Source organism: Nomascus leucogenys, chromosome 18, assembly GCF_006542625.1.
Source record: "Nomascus leucogenys isolate Asia chromosome 18, Asia_NLE_v1, whole genome shotgun sequence".
NCBI classification, from domain to species: Eukaryota; Metazoa; Chordata; class Mammalia; order Primates; family Hylobatidae; genus Nomascus; species Nomascus leucogenys.
In genome coordinates this window covers 88,574,016-88,595,684 of record NC_044398.1, presented here as the reverse complement: position 1 = coordinate 88,595,684, position 21,669 = coordinate 88,574,016, and the positions used below count along the sequence as shown (strand labels likewise).

At 47.5% G+C, this 21,669-nt stretch overlaps 2 protein-coding genes and 1 non-coding gene across 5 annotated transcripts in view; 2 read left to right on the top strand and 1 right to left on the bottom strand.

Annotated features, from left to right (window-relative positions):
• PARN (poly(A)-specific ribonuclease) overlaps positions 1–879 on the bottom strand; it is a 196,365-nt gene extending 195,486 nt beyond the window's left edge. For both annotated transcript variants that reach the window (XM_003269303.3, XM_030798055.1), the window contains exons 1-2: positions 712–879; positions 201–278 (exon numbers count right to left, since the gene is read on the bottom strand). In XM_003269303.3, the coding sequence (XP_003269351.1) occupies positions 201–278; positions 712–730 (97 nt within the window). In that variant the 5' untranslated portion in view covers positions 731–879. The remainder of the gene's footprint in view (positions 1–200; positions 279–711) is intronic.
• Positions 880–3,677: 2,798 nt separating this feature from the next.
• BFAR (bifunctional apoptosis regulator) overlaps positions 3,678–21,669 on the top strand; it is a 36,527-nt gene continuing 18,535 nt past the window's right edge. Inside the window, exons 1-3 of one of the 2 annotated variants that reach the window (XM_003269306.2) lie at positions 3,678–3,916; positions 16,823–17,158; positions 21,274–21,478. In XM_003269306.2, the coding sequence (XP_003269354.1) occupies positions 16,896–17,158; positions 21,274–21,478 (468 nt within the window). In that variant the 5' untranslated portion in view covers positions 3,678–3,916; positions 16,823–16,895. The remainder of the gene's footprint in view (positions 3,917–16,822; positions 17,159–21,273; positions 21,479–21,669) is intronic. The other variant, XM_030798056.1, reaches the window with a different exon arrangement.
• On the top strand, positions 16,335–16,396 carry LOC115831342. The gene has a single exon (XR_004026860.1). It is a non-coding gene; the product is annotated as a U7 small nuclear RNA (small nuclear RNA).

Genomic DNA, 21,669 nt, shown 5'->3' with positions numbered 1-21,669 from the left:
CAATCGCAAACCTACGCGTATCTTCATTTCCTTCGTGCTTTTGAAACGTTTAAAGGGTAACAGTGAGACCTGTGAAACCCACCCAAGGCTACTAACAGCAAGAGGCCACCATCAAGCAGAAGAAGTTGGGGGCTGGGGGATTGAAGGAGCCTTGGCTACGCACTGCAAACTGCTAGCCTGAGCTTGCAAGGGAGGGATACCTGAAAACTCCCCATCGATGGCGAAGAAGTCGGCCTCCTCTATGGCCTGGTACACTTTGTGAAGATTACTCTTAAAATCTGCGGAGAAACCGAAAAGAGGCTCAGAACCAGTGGCCTGAATTCCTGCTAAGGGGAGAGGGAAGGAGGGCCGAGGGGCTCCCGAGGCTGAGAGCCGGAAGGGGAAAAGTCCTGGAGGTGTGCACCGGGGCAAGGGGAATCAAGTCCTCGAGGGGTGCATGGGCCAGGGGGGACAACCGCCGGGGGGTTCCCGGGCCGGAGAAAGGCAAGGCCCCGGGTGGTGCCGGGGTTGGAGGAGTTAAGTACAAGGCCCCTAGAGTGCACGGTCCGCAGCGGGACAAGACCCCAAGAGGCGCACTGGCTTAAGGAGGGAAAAGCCCCGAGGGGCTGCCTCAGCCCCAGGCCCAGCCAAACAGGCCGGCCATGGTCTCGGCCTAGCAGGCCAGGGGCAGCCGGGTGTGGGGAGGCGGGGAGGTGCACGGCGGACACGCACTGCTCCTGATTATCTCCATTCTGCAGAGTGGCCGGAACCCCGGCCCCGCCCGGGCCCGCGCCCGCCTCAGCGGTTCTACTCGCCGAATTCCGCGGTGACCGCGGCAGTAGCTGAAGCAGCAGCAGCGGTGACGCCGGCCGCGACTTCCGGAAACAGCGCGCGCCTGCTGCGCTTGCGTCAGCGCCTGCGCGGCAGCGGGGGCTGGGCCAAGGCTGGACTCCTTTCCCTCCTTATAGGGACAGGGGAGGGGCGTGGCTATCGAAGTCTCCAAGGCGTGGCCTAATTTGTGCGGGCATTCACTTTAGTAGAAAAAAAGGACATGTCTCGACATCCAGTCGACCAGGAAATACTTACTGGCTTTCTAGGCTATGCTAGCCACTCTTACAGGGGTGGAGATACAGTGATGAACAGGAAAACTTGCTCTCTGGCCCATTGTAGCTTAAATTTGGGGTAAGGGGAAATTCAGGCAGGAGTCAAACATGCCATTTGGTAACACATGAAAATCGCTATTAAGAAAAGGAGCGGGGCGTTGTAACAGAGAATAATGGGATCTGGGCGCGGTGGCTCACGCCTGTAAGCCTAGCACTTTGGGAAGCCGAGGCGGGAGGATCCGTTGAACTGAAGAGTTCGAGACCAGCCTGGACAGCATAGAGAGACCTGTCTCTTAAAAAAATAAAATTAGGCCGGACCCGGTGGCTTATGCCTGTAATCCCAGCACTTTGGAAGGCCGAGGCGGGCGGATCACGAGGTCAGGAGTTCGAGACCAGCCTGGCCAACATAGTGAAACTGTGTCTCTACTAAAAATACAAAAATTGGCTGGGCTTGTTGACTCACGCCTGTAATCCTAGCGCTTTGGGAGGCGGAAGCGGGCGGATTACCTGAGGTCAGGAGTTCAAGAGCAGCCTGGCCAACATGGTGAAACCCTGTCTCTACTAAAACTACAAAAAATTAGCCGGGTGCAGTGGTGCACGCCTGTAATCCCAGCTACTCCAGAGGCTGAGACAGGAGAATCCCTTGAACCCGGGAGGCAGAGGTTGATGTGAACCGAGATCACGCCACTGCACTCCATCCTGGGCGACAGAACAAGACTTCTTTTCAAAAAAAAAAAAATTAAATTAAAAGAACAATAGGGGTTGTTACTTAGGTGATCAGGGAAAGCAAAGCTGAGACCCTTAGCTACTGCATTAGCCTCTGGGAATACTATGTCCAGTGCAACATATGAGGCCCGGCCCTAATGGAATTGTATGTCAGTTTGGAGTTGCTATTCTCCAATGCCTGGCACTGGGCTGACACGTAGTAGACACTCAAGCATGGGTTGAATGAATACATTCAGGTTGGTCTTTCACAAAAGCCAACTATGAAAAGTTGGTTAGTGCCGGGTGCAGTGGCTCACGCCTGTGATCCTGGCACTTTGGGAGGCCGAGGCAGGCAGACTGCTCATGAGGCCAGGAGCTCGAGACCAGCCTGGGCAACACCGTGAAACCCCGTCTCTACCAAAATACAAATAATTAGCCTGGCATGGTGGCGCACCCCTGTAGTCCCAGCTACTCGAGAGGCTGAGACAGAAGAATTGCTTGAACCCGGGAGGCGGAGGTTGCAGTGAGCCAAGATTGTGCCACTGCACTCCAACCTGGGCGACAGAGCGAGACTCCGTCTCCAAAACAAACAAACAAAAAAAAAGAAAGTTGATTAGAAGACCTATTTTCAAAATCTATCTCAGCCACTTATTAGTTCTGGAATGTATTAAACCTTCCTAAACCTCAATTTCCTGGGATTGTATTGAGGCTCAGTGGTGCTAATCAATGTGAACTGGGAAGTACCGTATTAATAAATCTGTATAAATAACTGTTTAATCAGGGCCTGGCGCCATGACTTACACCTGTAATCCCAGCGTTTTCGGAGGCTGAGGCAGGAGAATCACCTGAGCCCAGGAGTTCCAGACCAGCCTGGGGAACAGAGCGAGACCCTGTCTCTATAAAAATAAAATGAAAAAAAAATTTTTTTTTTTGATACGGAGTCTTGCTCTGTCGCCCAGGCTGGAGTGTAGTGGCGCAATCTTGGCTCACTGCAAGCTCCGCCTCCCGGGTTCACGCCATTCTCCTGCCTCAGTCTCTCCGAGTAGCTGGGACTACAGGCGCCCGCCACCACGCCCGGCTAATTTTTTTTTTTGGTATTTTTAGTAGAGACGGGGTTTCACCGTGGTCTCGATCTCCTGACCTCGTGATCCGCCCGCCTCGGCCTCCCAAAGTGCTGGGATTACAAGCGTGAGCAACCGCACCCGGCCTTATAAAATGAAATTTTAAAATGAGCCAGGCGTGGTTGGGCACGCCTGTAGTCCCAACTATTCAGGAGGCTGAGGTGGGATAATCGCTTGAACCCGGGAGGCGGAGATTGCGGTGAGCCGAGATCGTGCCACTGTACGCCAGCCTGGTGGGTGACAGAGTGAGACTCTGTCTCAAAAACAAACAGCAACAAAACAAAACCTGACAATCAGCATAAGTTCTAGACGCTGTGACCTAGACGCTGGGAAGGGACGAAACGTGGTGATAAGAAAATCATTTCAAGCTGTACGAGGTGGCGCACCCCGTAATCTCAGCACTTTGTAAGGCTGAGGCAGGAGGATCCCTTGAGGCCAGATGTTCAAGATCAGCCTGGAAAATGCAGCGAGACCCCATCTCTACGAAAAAAATATTTTAATAGAAATAAAAGTCATTTAATTCCGATTCTTAACACCGCAAATTGAACGTATAGTCCTGTGATTTTCTACATAAAATGTGAAGGCAAAAATTAACTGTAGAGAGTACAGTGCGGCCTTGTAATATCATTTTAATTTCTAGGCAAAGCTTGATACAAGAACAGCCGCCCCAGAGGAGCAGACACTTACACACACCCGTCAGCCCTTCGGCTGTGACTGCCGAGCCCGGGTACTTGGTCTGCAGATGAAGAGGAAGGGGCGGGACCGGCGGTGTTACGCATGCGACCACTTCCTCCGGCTGGGAGTGGCCGCTCTAGGCAGCGGGGAGGTCGCCGGGTTGAGGGGGGTTGTGAAAGGAGAGCGGCCTCTCCTCTGTGGTCACGGGTCTGGGGCACTCTCCCCCTCAGTCTGTCTTGTTACTTCCGGTAGCGAAGCCTCTACGTCTTCCTCTGCTCCCGCAGGGGTCTGGGCTGAGAATAATGGCCCGGTTGGCACGGGACGAGTGTAACGGTAAGCCGCGACACGGCTGGGGGGTGCTGAGGGGGCGACTCGGGCTTGACATCGGGGAGTGATGTGGAAGACGGAGCAGGAATCCCTTCTGCGGAGCCTCCCAGGCCGGGTCGTAGGAGGCGCACGGGGCCTCTCCTCACGCAGGCCCGAGTCCTGAGCATCCCCACTCCTGGCCGCGGGGTTCGGACCCCAGCTTGGCCACCCGCGCTATCCCTTCCCGAGAGCCCCACGTCCGCACAGCCGGTCGCTGGGCCTTGCCTGCGTCCTTTCGGGGGTCAGGGTCAGAGCCACTCGCTCCAGGGGCTCCCTAGGGCGGGAAGGAGGAGGTGTCGCTTCGAAACACCTTGGAGGGGGACCACGGGGGCGCCTGCCCGCCAGGAGCGCTTGCCACACCCTGCAGCAGCCGGACCAGAATTGATGAGGCTCCTGATAGTCGCCACGCTGAGTTTACGGTCTAATTGTCGAGGCACGTTCCTGGCCCGAGGCGGAGCGATTGTGCCCATTCTTTAAAGTAGGGTGACTGAAGCGCAGAAGGGAGAAAGTGAAATCCCACAGTCAGGCTGGGGCCAGGCAAGAACTCGGCTCTTCTGATGCTGCGACTTGCGGCTCGGAAATAGCATATGCAAAAGAGAATTTTCATTTTTTTTCTTTTTTGAGACGGAGTCTCGCTCTGTCGCCCAGGCTGGAGTGCAGTGGAGCAATCTCGGCTCACTGCAACCTCCGCCTCCCGGGTTCACGCCATTCTCCTGCCTCAGCCTTCTGAGTAGCTGGGATTACGGGCCCGCGCAACCACGCCCGGCTGATTTTTGTATTTTTAGTAGAGACGGGGTTTCACCATGTTGGTCAGACTGTTCTGGAACTCCTGGCCTCAAGTGATCCACCCGCCTCGGCCTCCCAGAGTGGGGAGATTACAGGCGTGAGCCACCGCGCCCGGCCGAGAATTTTCTTTTATTAAAAAAGCTGGCGGGAGGGGGCGACAAGTAAGAGGCAGGTTGTGTCTAAACGGGGATCTTTGGCGGGGCAGGAGGCAGCATCCCAGCTTTAGCGGAAAAGAGAAAGTGAGAGCCTAGGCGCTGTTAAGCCCTCAACTGTCGCCGTTGGGTCCTCCCCGCCAAAGCCCACTGGTCGGTCATTTGCAAGGGGGTGGTCTTGATGTCACGCTCCAAATCGCCAATAGGAAAGAGCTTTACTCTCTTCCCAGGACACACCCCCGAGCCGGCACGGACTGCACGTGCTGATGGGGTTGTTTTGTTTGTTCTTGTCGCTGCTGTTTTGTCAACATCCAGCCTGGGTGTATCCTGACAGGTGTGCTCTGCATTTCCCCATATCAATAAACTTGATGGAAACATTGTATTTCTCCAGGGCAGTTCTTTTTGTTTGCTTTTTGGCTCCAGCGTTTGGCAGTGCCACTAAGTAGGTAGCCATCACTCAATAAACGCTGCTATTGATAATTCTGTTAATAATGCCGATCAGCCACACAGCAAACTTTGAGTACCTATAGATAGTTTGTCATCTAAACCTCACAGCAGGGCGGGGCTCCGTAGCTCACGCCTGTAATCCCAGCAGTTTGGGAGGCGGAAGTGGGAGTATCCCTTGAGCCCAGGAGACCAGACCAACCTAGGCAACATAGGGAGACGCTGTCTCTTAAAAATGTTTTTTTAAAGTAAACCTCCCAACAGCCCTTCGAAGTTGACATGATTATCCTAAACGGACCAGTGGGAAATAGGAAGTTTAGGAAGAATAAATCGTGACCCGATTTGGAACCCAGATCAGTGTCACTCCTAAGACCATACTGTTTCAGCTCTACAGCCTAAGGAAATTATAGTCCAGGAGATGAGAAAACGTACACAAATAAAAGTTATGCTAATGCAGAGAGACAAGAAAGATTAATTTGGGTGTTGAGGAGTTAGTCATTAAAGACTTTCAAGTGTCAGTTGATTTGGGTCTTTCCAGTTGGATATTTTTGACCCAGCAGTGTTGTGAAGCCGTGTTACAGATGAAGGGAACAATGTGAGGATAAGGAAAAATGTCCAAGGCCAGGCACGGTGGCTCACGCCTGTAATCCCTGCACTTTGGGAGGCCAAGGCGGGCAGATTGCTTGAGCTCAGGTGTTCAAGTTCAGCTTGGGATACATGGTGGAACCCCATCTCTACTAAAAATACAAAAATTAGCTGCGCATGGTGGTGGGCGCCTGTAGTTCCAGCTACTTGGGAGGCTGAGAAACAAGAATTGCTTGAACCCAGGAGGCAGATGTTGCAGTGAGCCAAGATTGTGCCACTACACTCCAGCCTGGGCGACAGAGTGAGACTCAATCTCAAAGACATAAAAGATTGAAAACAAACAAAACCCAATAGTTAAGGTGTGGGTAACTTGGTAACTACCCATAGTGTTTGATAGTTATCTGAGTTACTGAATATCTACAGAGTATAGTACAGGATGGGTCCTTGAACATATGTCATGAGAAATGAAAGAGGGCAGGCTCCAGCAAGAGCCAGGATAGCCTTCTCAGCCCACGTCCGTCTTACCTAGCACCACCTAAGGCAGTAAATCACAGGGCTTTAAGGTCTAGGCAGCAAGTCAGCATCTAGAGGAGCTAGTCACCTTTGCTCTACTGGTTTCTGACCCTGTCCAGAAAAAAAATCTAGTTGGAGTTTGAAAATTCAACGTTTTATACAGTAAGTGACTGGAAATGCTTCTCTCTTTTTTTTTTTTAAGATGGAGTCCCACACCCAGCTAATTTTAATATTTTTAGTAGATACAAGGTTTCACCATATTGGCCAGGCTGGTCTCGAACTCCTGACCTCTTGATCCGCCCGCCTCGGCCTCCCAAAGTGGTGGGATTACAGGCGTGAGCCACCGCCCCGGCCTAATGCTTCTCTTATGTTAATGGGAGAGCCCGCTTTTGCCGCCTGCAGGCAGTGCGCATCGTATTCTGTTCTGTTTGCGGTTCCTGAACCTTGCCTTGCTTACATTTGAGCACGTTTTAATTTTGTAGTCACTATAAATGGGTGGGCACTCTAGATATTTAATAATTTCTGTAGTATTCTGCTGGTAGTTATAGTGATGTCTCCAGGAACAGACCTGGAGTGTCAGAAATAGGGGTTTCCCTCACCCATTCTTACCACTATTTCTATTGTAAATGTCTCTGCATGCTCACCCTAACAGCTACCAGCTAGAGTTCATGTTCCAAAATGCAGTGTGGTCAAATGCTAGTTTGTTTTTCTCAGCTGTGCAGTAGCATCTCTATGATATGGCCTAGATGATAAAGGAGTAAATCAGTCATTTGAACTAATAACCGTTATTGATTACTTTATCAGGATAATGGCATATTACGAAGACAGGTTTTAAGTGAGACCATGATTTTTTTTCTTTTCTTTTGGTGTTTCCACCTGGTTTCCAACCAGGGACTAGACCGTGATTTAAAACATGGCTCTGCCCTACTAGTTAGAACTCCATTTTCTCATCTGCAAAATGGACATGGTAGTAATACTTATTCCATATGATTGTTATGCCCTTAATATTATAAGGCCTCAGTAAATATTAATAATTGTTGCAGGGTGCAATGGCTCACGCCCGTAAATCCCAGCACTTTGAGAGGCCACGGCAGGCAGATCACCTGAGGTCAGGAGTTTGCGACCAGCCTGGCCAACATGGTGAAACCTCATCTCTACGAAAAATTTAGCCAGGCATGGTGGTGCGTGCTTGTAATCCCAGCTACTCGGGAGGCTGAGGCAGGAGAATCGCTTGAACCCAGGAGGCAGAGGTTGAGGTGAGCCAAAATCGTGCCACTGCACTCCAGCCTGGGTGACAGAGCAAGACTCCACCTCAAAAAAAAAAAAAAAAAGAAGTCATTTTTCTTTTCCTACAATGCATTTTATTTCCAATGCTGTATTTTCCCTGCTGCTAGAGAAGTTTAATTTCTCTCTTTGATTTTTTTTTTCAGTTTGTACCCTGGAAAAATAAGGTGATAAATACAGGCAATCATTGCGAAGTAAAGAAGTCATCTATTGTCAGTTAATATATAACGAGAGAATTTAGCCTAACCAGAGGCCCATAGAAGCCAAAATCTTTCTATTCTTACACTGAACCTTCTTGCTAAGAAACAATCGAGGTCAGCTGGGCTCATGCCATAATCCCAGCCCTTTGGGAAGCCGAGACCAGAGGATTGCTTGAGCCCAGGAACTCGAGACCATCATGGACAACTTAACAAGACCCTGTCTATACAAAAAAAATTTTAATTAGCTGGGTGTGGTGGCACATGCCAGTGGTCCCAGCTACTTAGGAGGCTGAGGTGGGAGGATCACTGGAGCCCAAAAGTTCAAGCCTGCAGTCATCCATGATTGCACCACTGCCTTCCAGCCTGGGCAACAGAGTGAGACCCTGTCTCTCAAAAAGAAATGATTGAAATCATATTTTTCAGGCTGGACTTCCAATAAATTAGCCCTTAAAAGGATCATTCTTAAAATATTAGCCATATACAATGGTGATAATAAATGTATGTTGAGTGAAGGGGTGCAACCATGATCATATACTGCTGAACCAAGTGGTTTGAAAATTATAATTTTTTTTATTTTCCCTGTGATTCTGGATAAAGGTTACAATTTCTAAAGAGTTAATCATTACATCACAAGATCTTTATTTTTTTTTATTTTTTTATTTTTCGAGACGGAGTCTTTCTCTGTCCCCCAGGCTGGAGTGCAGTGGTGCGATCTCGGCTCACCGCAACCTCCACCTCCTGGGTCCACGCCATTCTCCTGCCTCAGCCTCCCGAGTAGCTGGGACTACAGGCGCCCGCCAACACGCCCGGCTAATTTTTTGTATTTTTAGTAAAGACGGGGGTTCACCGTGTTAGCCAGGATGGTCTCGATCTCCTGACCTCGTGATCCGCTCGCCTCGGCCTCCCAAAGTGCTGGGATTACAGGCTTGAGCCACCGCGTCCGGCCATCACAAGATCTTTATAAGTAAGGGGATAAAAATTCTTAGCCTGGGTGCAGTGGCTCACGCCTGTAATCCCAACACTTTGGGAGGCCAAGATGGGTGGATCACGTGAGGTCAGGAGTTTGAAACCAGTCTGGCCAACATGGCAAAACCCCATCTCTATTAAAAATACAAAAATTAGCCAGGTATGCTGGTGCACGACTGTAATCCCAGCTACTCAGGAGGCTGAGGCAGCAGAATCCTTTGCACCCGGGACGTGGAGGTTGCAGTGAGACAAGATTGCACCACTGCACTCCAGCCTGGGTGACAGAGCGAGACTCTGTCTAAAAAAAAAAAAAGAACTTATTTCTTAGTTCTGGGATGCTGGGATGAACGTGGCTATTCTTCCCCGGACTTTGGGAGGCTGAGGCGGGTGGATGGCCTGAGACGGGGTTTCACCACGTTGACCAGGCTTGTCTCGAATTCCTAACCTGAGGGGATCTGCCCACCTCCATTTTGGGAGACAGAGCCTCCTAAAGTGCTAGGATTACAGTCGTGAGCCACCACGCCAGGCCAGAAACAAGTTCTTTAGTTACATGCATCATTGGGAGATTGTGTGTGTTACCAGCCTTTCCTTTTCTTTTAGGGATTTAAAGATAATTATACTTTGTCAGTTAGGCATGTCTTCGGGAAAACATAGAGAAGGTCATGTTGATTATATATCTTAGAATTGTCCAAATCCTCAGAGATTATGATATTGGTTTCCTGTCAGTTGTGCCAACAATGATAAGTAACAACCTGACGTGAAATCAAGAGAGAGGAAAGCTCTGGTCAGGCACAGTGACTCACACCTGTAACCGCAGCATTTTGGGAGGTCGCGGTAGGCAGATCGCTTGAGTTTAGGAGTTCGAGATCAGCCTGGGCAACATGGCAAAATCCCATCTCTGCAAAAAATTAGCCAGGTGTGGTGGCACATACCTGTAGTCCAGGCTACATAGGAGGCTGAGGCAAGAGGATCACCTGAGCCTGGGGAGGTCGAGGCTACAGTGAGCCATGATCTCACCACTGCACTCCAGCCTGGGCAACAGAGTGAGACCTAGCTCCAAAAAAAAAAAAAAAAAAAAAAGAGAGAGAGGAAAGCTGGAAGCTGACAGAACTCCAAAAGCTAACTAGCCTAAAGCCAAGCTGCCTAGAAACAACTATATATACCCATTAGTACACTTGGAAGAAGGCATCACATTATGGGACAGGGGATTAAGGCTCGGGGTTCAGGCAGGTAACAGAACTGAAATGGACAGGTGGGAGAGGAATGTGGCAAGCTGACGCTGGCACCGCTGCTGAGTTCCTCCACTGGAGCCGATCTTGTCATGCGTGATGCGATTCCATTGTTGCCAGATCTCCGGGTTTGTTTGTTTTTCTTTTTTTTTTTTTTTTTTTTTTTTTTTTGAGACGGAGTCTCGCTCTGTCGCCCAGGCTGGAGTGCAGTGGCGCAATCTCGGCTCACTGCAAGCTCCGCCTCCGGGGTTCACGCCATTCTCCTGCCTCAGCCTCTCCGAGTAGCAGAGACTACAGGCGCCCGCCACCACGCCCGGCTAATTTTTTGTATTTTTAGTAGAGACGGGGTTTCACTGTGGTCTCGATCTTCTGACCTCGTGATCCACCTGCCTTGGCCTCCCGAAGTGCTGGGATTACAAGCGTGAGCCACCGCGCCCGGCCTGTTTGTTTTTTTGTTTTTTTTTTCAAGAGAAGCCAGGAATCTAGATTTTTATGTCATATCAGATTTTTTTTGTAAATGCTGGCACCTCATTTAACTTAAAAAGAAAAGGGAGAAAAAACACCAGGTGAAGGAAAGCCTCCCTGCAGGCCAGATGTTGCCCCGGTAGGGCGGTGGCTGCTGGTGGTGAGACTGTTCCAGGACACAGAAGATGGATGATCATGATAATAATGGTGTGTCACCGTGGTGAGGCTCACCTGCTTCCTTATAACCACTGCAAGAGGCAGAATTGTGTCGCACATTAACACCCTCTTATCCCAATAGATCAGCAGTAGCTCTTAACCTCCTCTGGGAGTTGGCCCCTTCTGAGAGCCTAATAAACCCTATAGACTGCCTTCCAGAAACATGGACGTACCATACAGAAACACAGTCGTGGCATGGGATTCAGACTTCCCAAGGCATCTCTCCAGACTCCAGTTGAAGACCCACCTTTTTATTGAGAAACCTCAGCTCTTCAGAGTAACTCAGTGCCTATGGGAACTCCTGAGGTTTTGCTGTCCTTTTCAGTTCTATGGTGTTCAGTCTATGGTATTAAAGTTGTTTGTTTGCTGTTTTGTAGATTTTCCCAAACCCAGTCATTCTTCCCATTCGTTTTTGAACTAAGTAATTATTGCTTCTGGGCCGTTTGGCTAAGATCAACTAACTAAAGTGGGTAATTAACAGTTACAATTTCCTAAACACAAGTGCATCCATATGAATGGAGCACCAGGGGTGCGAATAGAATGATTGTCCTCCCCGCCATCCTGCCCCTACCCCCTGTCTTTGGAGCCTTTGAGATGGAGAAAACAGTGATGAGAAAAGTAGCTGAGAGCTGCTTCTAACGCCTGCAGCCTGCTGCTGAGAGCTAGCCACGTGTGCAGAGAACAACTGTAAACATCCTTAAGAGCTGGAGGCCTTCTCAAAGAGGCCTTTAATTATTGCCAGTGCAGAAGGGTGTGTTTACCCAAGTCAAAACACCACAGCTTCTAACTTTGGTGTTGGAACTAGATTTTATCACTTAAAAGGCACTTCCACCGGCGCAGTGGCTCACGCCTGTAATCCCAGCACTTTGGGAGGCTGAGGCGGACGGATCACGAGATCAGGAGATCGAGACCATCCTGGCTAACACGGTGAAACCCCGTCTCTACTAAAAATACAAAAAATTAGCCAGGCGTGGTGGCGGGCACCTGTAGTCCCAGCTACTCTGGAGGCTGAGTCCTGAGAATGGCGTGAATCCAGGAGGCGGAGCTTGCAGTGAGCCGAGATTATGCCACTGCAGTCCGGCCTGGGCGACAGAGCGAGACTCTGTCTTAAAAAACAAACAAACAAAAAAAACAGTTTTTTGCCAGGCGTAGTGGCTTCCTTCTGTAATCCCAGAACTTTGGGAGCCTGAGGCAAGCAGATCACTTGCAGGAGTTCGAGATCAGTCTGACCAACATAGCGAAACCCTTTCTTTTTTTTTTTTTTTTTGAAACAGGGTCACACTCTTGTCACCCAGGCTGGAGTGCAATGGTGCGATCTCGGCTAACTGCAACCTCTGCTTCCCGGGTTCAAGCGATTCTTCTGCCCCAGCCTCCCAAGAAGCTGGGATTACAGGCGCCTGCCACTACGCCTGTCTAATTTTTTTGTATGTGAAACCCTGTCGTTACTAAAAATACAAAAATCAGCTGGGCATGGCAGCAGGCACCTGTAATCCCAGCTACTAGAGAGGCTGAGATGGGAAAGTCACTTGAACCTGAGAGGCAGAGGTTGCAATGAGCCCAGATCGTGCCACTGCACTCCAGCCTGGACGACAGAGCAAGACCCTGTCTCAAAAAAAAATGAAGAGAAAAAGAACGGTTTTTTGTTGTTTTGTTAGAGGTGGGGACTTGCTCTGTTGGCCAGGCTGCTGTGCAGTGGTACAATCATAGTTCACTGTAACCTCCAACTCCTGGGCTCAAGCAATCCTTCCAAGTAGATGGGGCTACAGACTTGCGCCACCACAGCCGGCCAACTTTTTAAAAAATTTTATTGTAAAGACAGGGTCTTCGGCCGGGCGTGGTGGCTCACGCCTGTAATCCCAGCACTTTGGGAGGCCGAGGCGGGCGGATCACAAGGTCAGGAGATCGAGACTAAACTGGATAACACAGTGAAACCCCATATCTACTAAAAATACAAAAAATTAGCCGGGAGTGGTGGCGGGCGCCTGCAGTCCCAGTTACTCGGGAGGCTGAGGCAGGAGAATGGCGTTGAACTGGGGAGGCGAAGTTTGCGGTGAGCCTAGATGGTGCCACTGCACTCCAGCCTGGGCAACAGAACAAGACTGTCTCAAAAAATATAATAAATAAAGACAGGGTCTCACTATGTGGCGCAGTCTGGTCTCAAACTTCTGGCCTCAAGTGATCCTCCCACTCAGCCTACCAATATGCTGGGATTACAGGCATGAGCCACCGTGCCCAGCCTAAAAGAATGGTTTTTGAAGGGACTATGTGGAAGATTGCTCCCATCCTTTTTTTTTTTTTGAGCTGAAGTTTCACTCTGTCACCCAGACTGGAGTGCAGTGACAAGATCTCTGCTCACTGCAACTGTCTCTCCTGGGTTCAAGCAATTCTCCTGCATCAGTTTCCCAAGTAGCTGGGGTGACAGGCACCTGCCATCACGCTCAGCTACTTTCTGTATTTTTAGTAGAAACAGGGTTTCACCATGTTTGCCAGGCTAGTCTCAAACTCCTGACCTCAGGTGATCTGCCTGCCTCGGCCTCCCAAAGTGCTGGCATTACAGGCATGAGCCACTGCGCCCAGCCTAGTTATATTTTTTAAATTTATGTTTATCTTATCTTGAGCTAATTATCTTTTTATTGCTTGGATGAGTAATCTCCATTCCATGCTTTAACATGGGGCATAAAATGTAGCTGTGTTTCTTCCCTGAGTTGAAGCTCTCCCACTATGTTTGGCCACAAGTAATACAATATATTTTTTTACAACTGTATTATGTTTTTTACAATTACTATACAAATCACACGTTTCCATTAAAAAACAACTTGATAAATGCAGAAAAAAACCCAAAAAAGTCACTCATAACCGTCCCCCATTAAACACACCTACTACTATCTTCTGATCTCTATTTCTAGATTTACTTATTTAAAATATGGTGTTTTATGTCATATGTAAAATTTTGTACCCTATAAAGGATGATAAAATTCTCTGATCACTGTATTTTAAAAATCAAGTGAATGGGGCCAGGCTCGGTTGTTCACACCTGTAATCCCAACACTTTGGGAGGCCAAGGAGGGCGGATCACCTGCAGTCAGGAGTTCAAGACCAACCTGACGAACTTGGTGAAACCCTGTCTCGACTAAAAATACAAAATTAGCCGGATGTGGTGGCACATGCCTGTTATCCCAGCTACTCAGGAGGCTGAGGCAGGACAATCGCTTGAACCCCAGGAGGCGGAGGTTGCAGTGAGCTGAGGTTGCGCTATTGCACTCCAGCCTGGGCAAAAAGAGCGAAACTCTGTCTCAAAAAATAAAATAAAAAATAAAATAAAAATCCAGTGAATTGTTACCATTTATGGTAGACTTACCATGTGCCAGGCTCTGTACTAGGCACTTGACTCGAATTCTCTTCTTTAATGCTGCAAAACTCCCACTGTGGTTAAGTGTTGTCGTTGTCCCTCATCTATACGGTGAGCAAGCTGAGCCTCACCGCTGGTAAATGGCAGAGGTGGGGTGAGAACCCAGGCAGCCCAGCCATGGGACCTGTATTCCTAACCACTGTGCCTCCAGAGATCAAGCATGAGCCCTTCCCTGCGTGGCCAGTGTGGGCGGTGGAGAGCGATTTTCATTCTTTTCCTTCACAATAGCAAGATTGAGAAACTAACCAGAAATAATATGAATAATCATTTCTATATCCCGTATTTACACCATACAAATTCTGAGCCACTTTCCTTCACTGTCTCTAATCCTCACAAGAAATCTTGATGGTTTGTGTACTGTGACCACCATTTCATAGTTGAGGAAACTTGATCAGAAAGCTCGAGTAACTTCTGCAGAGTCACAGAGCTAGTGACTTGGGGGAGCTAAGAGTCTAACTCCAAGATCTGTGTCATACTACTTCTCAATTAAAAAAAAATTTTAAAAATATCTTCTAAAACCCAGATGAAAACAAGAAGAGAATGGTCCATTGTCATTTGCGTACCTTTGTCATTTGCGTATTAGTAACTTTAGCATTTCTGTGGCACCAAGCTGGCTGGATCCAGAGGGCATGAGATGCATTTTTGGGTTGATCCGGGGGGAAAGGGTATATTGAGTCATGGCAGATTTGGCCTGGCACAGCTGGAAAATGAGGCTTCACTCACTTCTTGGAATTGCATTAGAGCCTCTGAAGTCAAATATTTATAAAATAATGATTGCCTAATGAGAAGGCAGATTTGTGTGCACAAAAAGTGTTATTTACAGGAAGCATATCTGTTGTTACCAACCCCAGACATTTTACCCGGCCAAGAAGCTGGTTTATTTAAAATCATAGACCTGGAAAGTTCTTTGGGAATTTAATTGAGGCCAGGCTTAGTAGCTCACAGCTGTAATCTCAGCACTTTGATAGGCCAAGACCGGCAGATCACTCGAGGTCAGGAATTCCAGACCAGCCTGGCCAACATGGTGAAAACCTGCCTCTACTAAAAATACAAATATTAAAGCCAGATGTGGTGGCTCACACCTGTAATCCCAGCACTTTGGGAGGCTGAAGAGGGTGGATCACTTGAGGTCAGGAGTTCAAGACCAGCCTGGCCAACATGGCGAAAACCCAACTCTACTAAAAATACAAAAATTAGCTGGGCCCAATGGCATGCACCTGTAATCCCAGCTACTTGGGAGGCCAAGGCAGAATTGCTTGAACCTGGCAGGAGGTTGACGTGAGCCAAGATCTCTCCACTGCGCTCCAGCCTGGGTGACAGAGTGAGACTTCGTCTCAAAAAAAAAAAAAAAAAAAAAGGGAAATTTAATTGAGAACACTGAGATCAGGGAAATTTCATTTTCTAAGGAAGTTAGTGAAGGAGAATGATCCAGAAATCTCTGCCCACATCCTTCGAGTCTATTGAACCTTCCACCACACGTATTATTTTGCTTTACTACTTTTGAAAAGTCTAACAGGCCAGAAAGAAATTGAATGCTGATTTTGTGGTTTATGGTATGTAGATTTTAATAAATCAAATTTGTCACTTTAAAAAATCAGAGCTCCACCCTGGAGTCATACTCTAATTTTTTCTATTTTCCTCCCTTTCTGATCCTTTATCCCACTTTCTTTTTCTTCCTCTTCCTTCTCCTTCTTCTTTGTCAAATAGAGGATTGAGTTATTATCATTGATCCATACAAAGTCCCTCTCTCATTTATTTTCTTTAATTCCCACTCCCCATTTCTATTCCCCGTCTTCCCATGTGCAACCTTCCTAATATGTTTGATATGCATCTTTTTGTTTGTATGTATTTTTAGAAAATGTTTATTGTTTTGTGTGCAAAAAAAATTAATAAAAAAAAGAGAGAAAAAAAAAAATCAGAGCTCCAGCCTGGGCAACGTGGCGAAACTGCATCTCTACTAAAAATACAAAAAATTACCCAGGCATAGTAGTGCACACCTGTAGTCCCAGCTACTCAGGAGGGTGAGGTGGAGGATCACCTGAGCCTGGGAAGTCAAGGCGGCAGTGAGCTGTGATTGTGCCACTGGACTCCAGCCTTGTTGAGAATGAATGAATGAATTAATAAAAATTAGAGCTTTAGTATTACATCGCCTTTACAATTTGTCTAGAAGGTTTTCTGGTCTTTATCAGAAAGCCTCCCCGCCCCCCCCCAAAAAAATCAGGTCGGGCGCGGTGTCTCATGTCTGTAATCTCAGCACTTTGGGAGGCCAAGGCAGGTGGATCACGAGGTCAGGAGATCGAGACCATCCTGGCTAACACGGTGAAACCCCGTCTCTGCTAAAAAAAAAAATACGAAAAATTAGCTGGGTGTGGTGGCTTGCACCTGTAGTCCCAGCTACTGGGGAGGCTGAGGTAGGAGAATTGCTTGAACCCGGGAGGTGGAGGTTGCAGTGAGCCGAGATCATGCCACTGCACTCCATCCTGGGCCAGAGAGCAAGACTCTATCTCAAAAAAAAAAAAAAAAAAAAAAAATTAGCTCTTCAATAGAATGTCAATACTTTTATATTAACTGCTCTTCAAACAACTACTATTTGCCTTATTTTTGTCTCTGTTTTTTTTTTCTAGATTAATGATGTTTTGCAGCAGTTTTCTACGTCTGAAATTTTTTATGACTCTGGAACCCAGAATTTGCTAAAAGATGGAGGAACCTCAGAAAAACTATCTGAACACAATGGACCTTGAGAACGACGAACCTCTCAAAAGCACCGGCCCTCAGATTTCTGTTAGTGAATTTTCTTGCCACTGCTGCTACGACATCCTGGTTAACCCCACCACCTTGAACTGTGGACACAGCTTCTGCCGTCACTGCCTTGCTTTATGGTGGGCATCTTCAAAGAAAACAGAATGTCCAGAATGCAGAGAAAAATGGGAAGGTTTCCCCAAAGTCAATATTCTCCTCAGGTAATGCTCAGCCTGTATTGGTAGCACAGACAGCCCATAAAATGTGGTTTCTCTCTTGCTTTTTTTTTTTTTAACAGACATGGGGTCTCGCTATGTTTCCCAGGCTGGTCTCAAAATCCTGACCTCAAGTGATCCTCCCACTTCAGCCTCCCAAAGTGCTGGGATTACAGGTGTGAGCCACCATGTCCGGCCAATGGGCTTTCTCTTAATGGGAACAGCAGTGTTTGAAAGGTCGCACACTTGGAGCCCACCTCCTTGGGGTCATAGTGGATCTTCTGGAATATGAGTCAGGGAGCTCAAGGAACTGGAAATCCAGATTATCTTCCTCATAGATGACCATGACTTTTTAAATTATTTATTATGAATGAAGGAAAGAAAGAAAGTCTGGTTAGCAGACCGTTGCTGGTAATCCTGTCATAAAAAGGCCAGACCACTGGCTTACGCCTGTAATCCCAACACTTTCAGAGGCTGAGGTAGGAACATTGCTTGATGCCAGAAATTTAGAACCAGCCTGGGCAACACGGTGAGTCCTTATCTCTACAGAAAGTTTTAAAAATTAGCCAGGTGTGGTGGCACACGCCTATAGTCCCAGCTATGCCAGTGGCTGAGGTGGGAGGATTGCTTGAGCCTGGGAGGTCAAGGCTGCAATGAGCTCACACCACTACACTCCAGCCTGGGCAACAGAGCAAGACCCTGTCTCAAAAAAAAAAAGGAAAGAAAGAAAGAAAGCAAATGGTATAACTGTACAGTTGTGAATAACTGGTTTGTTCCTGATTTTAATAATCTTTAAATAACCCCAGTTCCAGTTATCACATTAATAGAGTTTCTCATGTGTAGCATCACAGTGCCAAAACCATGTTTCAGATGGCTTGTTATTTTCTGCTGCTTTGGCTCATAATGTACCTGTGAAGGCTCTGAGGCTTAAATCCTCTTCCCCTCTTCTATTGTCTAACAATGTGTGTGCCCTTCTTGATTTCAACAGAGTACTAGAAAGTTCCATGAACCCAACCTTTTCTTTTTCACAAAAGATGTGTTTACACTTTGCTCTTACCTGTCGGTCTTGCTTCAGCTGAAGGTTAAATTTAATCTTAAATTAAAGGAGGGTTCTTTGTGTATAACTGAACATTTAAAAAGAGCCCTACAATTTAAGCTGACAGTTGGTCTTTCTCTTATTACTGAATTTTGCTTTTTTCCCTTCTTATAAACTGATTTTAATAACATAAGATACATATATATGTATATACACATACACACACACACACACACACACACACACATACATGCATATATTCGTTGTTTATATTCTTTGAGACAAAGTCTCACCCTGTCGCCCAGGCTGGAGTGCAGTGGTGCGACGTTGGCTCACTGCAACCTCCACCTCCTAGGTTCAAGTGATTCTCCTGCCTCAGCCTCCGGAGTAGCTGGGATTACAGGAGCCTGCTACCACACCCAGCTAATTTTTCGGTTTTTTTGGTTTTTTTTGTTTTGTTTTTTGAGACAGAGTTTCACTCTTGTTTCCTAGGCTGGAGTGCAGTGGCGTGATCTCGACTTAACCACAACCTCTCCCTCCCGGGTTCAAGCAGTTCTCCTGCCTCAGCTTCCCTAGTAGCTGGGATTACAGGCACTTGCCACCATGCCCGGCTAATTTTGTATTTTTGATAGAGACGGGGTTTCCCCATGTTGGTGAGGCTAGTCTCAAACTCCTCACCTCAGATGATCCGCCTGCCTTGGCCTCCCAAAGTGCTGGGATTATAGGCGTGAGCCACCGTGCCTGGCGAATGTTTGTATTTTCAGTAGAGACGGGGTTTCACGATTTTGGCCAGCCTGATCTTGAACTCCTGACCTCTAGTGATCCGCCCGTTTTGGCCTCCCAAAGTGCTGGGATTACAGGCGTGAACCACTGTGCCTGGCCAAATGCCCAGCTAAAATTTTTTTTTTTGAGATGGAGCTTCACCCTTGTTGCCCAGGCTGGAGTGCAGTGGTGCAATCTCGGCTCACCGCAACCTCCGCCTCCCAGGTTCAAGCGATTCTCCTGCCTCAGCCTCCCAGGTAGCTGGGATTACAGGCATGTGCCACCGTACCTGGCTAATTTTGTATTTTTCTTAGAGACAGAGTTTCTCCATGTTGGTCAGGCTGGTCTCATACTCCCGACCTCAGGTGATCTGCCCGCCTCAGCCTCCCAAAGTGCTGGGATTACAGGCATGAGCCCCCACGCCCAGCCTCTTTTTAAAATATTGGAAAATTACTGATAAAACTAAAGATCCCTTTGACCCCGCATTTTCCCATCTTAGAATCCTTTCCTTTTTCCTCAGAGTAATTTCAGTTATGATTTAGTTGTGCTTTTGTTCAGATTTCTTTAAATACTTTTTTTTTTAACTTTTTAGTACAGATGAGGTCTCACTATGTTGCCCAGGCTGGTCTCCAACTCCTGAGCTCAAGTGAACCTCCTGCCTCAGCATCCCACAGTGCTGAGATTACAGGCGTGAGCCACTACGCCCAGCCTCAGAGTTTTAAAAATACTCTTTTTTGAGACAGAGTCTCGCTCTATTGCCCAGGCTGGAGTGCAATGGTGTGATCTCAGCTCACTGCAACCTCCTCCTCCCAGGTTCAAGCCATTCTCCTGCCTCAGCCTCCCAAGTAGCTGGGATTACAGGCGCCCACCACCACACCCGGTTGATTTTTGTATTTTTAGTAGATACAGAGTATCACCATGTTGGCCAGGCTGGTCTGGAACTCCTGACCATAAGTGATCTACCCACCCCGGCCTCCCAAGATACTGGGATTACAGGCGTGAGCCACCGCACCCGGCTTAAAAATACTTTTAAACATACATGTGCCAGGCTGGGCACGGTGGCTCACGCCTGTAATCCCAGTACCTTGGGAGGGCCGAGGCAGGCAGATCTCATGAGGCCAGGAATTCAAGACCAGCCTGGCCAACATGACCAAAAATACAAAAATTAGCCTGGCGTAATGGTGCATGCCCATAATCCTAGCTACTCAGGAGGCTGAGACATGAGAATCACTTGAAGGACGCAGAGGTTGCAGTAAGCTGAGATCATGACACTACAGCCTGGGTGACAGAGCAAGACTCTGTCTCAAAAACAAAAAAAAAAACTGCCAATAGAAAAGGCAGGTATTTTCTCACATCATTGATGTGCTCTGCATGGTTCTGCAGTTTGCTATTTTATTTTTTTTTATTTTTATTTTTTTTTGGAGACGGAGTCTCGTTCTGTCGCCCAGGCTGGAGTGCAGTGGTGCAATCTCGGTTCACTGTAAGCTCCGCCTCCCGGGTTCACGCCATTCTCCTGCCTCAGCCTCTCGGAGTAGCTGGGACTACAGGCGCCCGCCACCACGCCTGGCTAATTTTTTGTATTTTTAGTAGAGACGGGGTTTCACCGTGGTCTCGATCTCCTGACCTCGTGATTCGCCCACCTCGTCCTCCCAAAGTGCTGGGATTACAAGCGTGAGCCACCACGCCCGGCCTTTTGCTATTTTAAATCAACTATGTACATCTTAAATTTCTTCACCTTGACACATTTAGTGATCCAGCAAATGCATTTAAAATTGTGATACTTCATTGTATGAATGTACCATATTTCATTTAGCCTTTTACCTAGTAGTAAATGTATATCATCAGGTTGGTGCAAAAGTAATTGCAGTTTTTACCATAGAAAGTAATGGTAGGCTGGGTGCAGTGGCTCATGCCTGTAATCTTAGCACTTTGGGAGGCTGAGGTGGGCAGATTGCCTGAGCTCAGGAGTTCAATACCAGCCTGGGCAACATAGTGAAACCCTATCTCTACTAAAAATACAAAAAAAAAATTATCCGGGCATCGTGGTGTGCACCAGTGAGCCAAGATCACGCCATTTCACTCCAGCCTGGGTGACAGAGTAAGACTCCATCTCAAAAAAACAAAAGGTGAAAGTAATGGTAAACAACCTAATAGATTATTTCAAATTTTTTGCTTTTACCTGCAGGACTATAATAGATTTCTTGGCAGCTCTCCTAGGGTAGCTATATATTATTAGATATTGACTATCAGGGTTTTTTTGGCCTCTAAACATGATATTTAGTCAAACAGCTGTGTTAATTTTTTTTTTTTCTATTCTCCATAGGGATGCCATTGAAAAGTTATTTCCTGATGCCATTAGAATGAGATTTGAAGACATTCAGCAGAGTAATGACATAGTCCAAAGCCTTGCAGCCTTTCAGAAATATGGGAATGATCAGATTCCTTTAGCTCCTAACACAGGCCGAGCGAATCAGCAGAGGGGAGGGGGATTCTTTTCCGGTGTACTCACAGCTTTAACTGGAGTGGCAGTAAGTTGATCACTGTGTTCCTCTGTGCTCCCCACACCTCACCCCCCGACCCCTGATTTCCACTGAAGTCAGTTCTGTTGAAATCACCGAAATAATTGATGATGTGACTCCATGTAATTTACTACGTACATTGAAATCTGCTGGGTTCTATGATTTCTTCAGGAATGTTGCTTACTCAGGTAGATCAGATC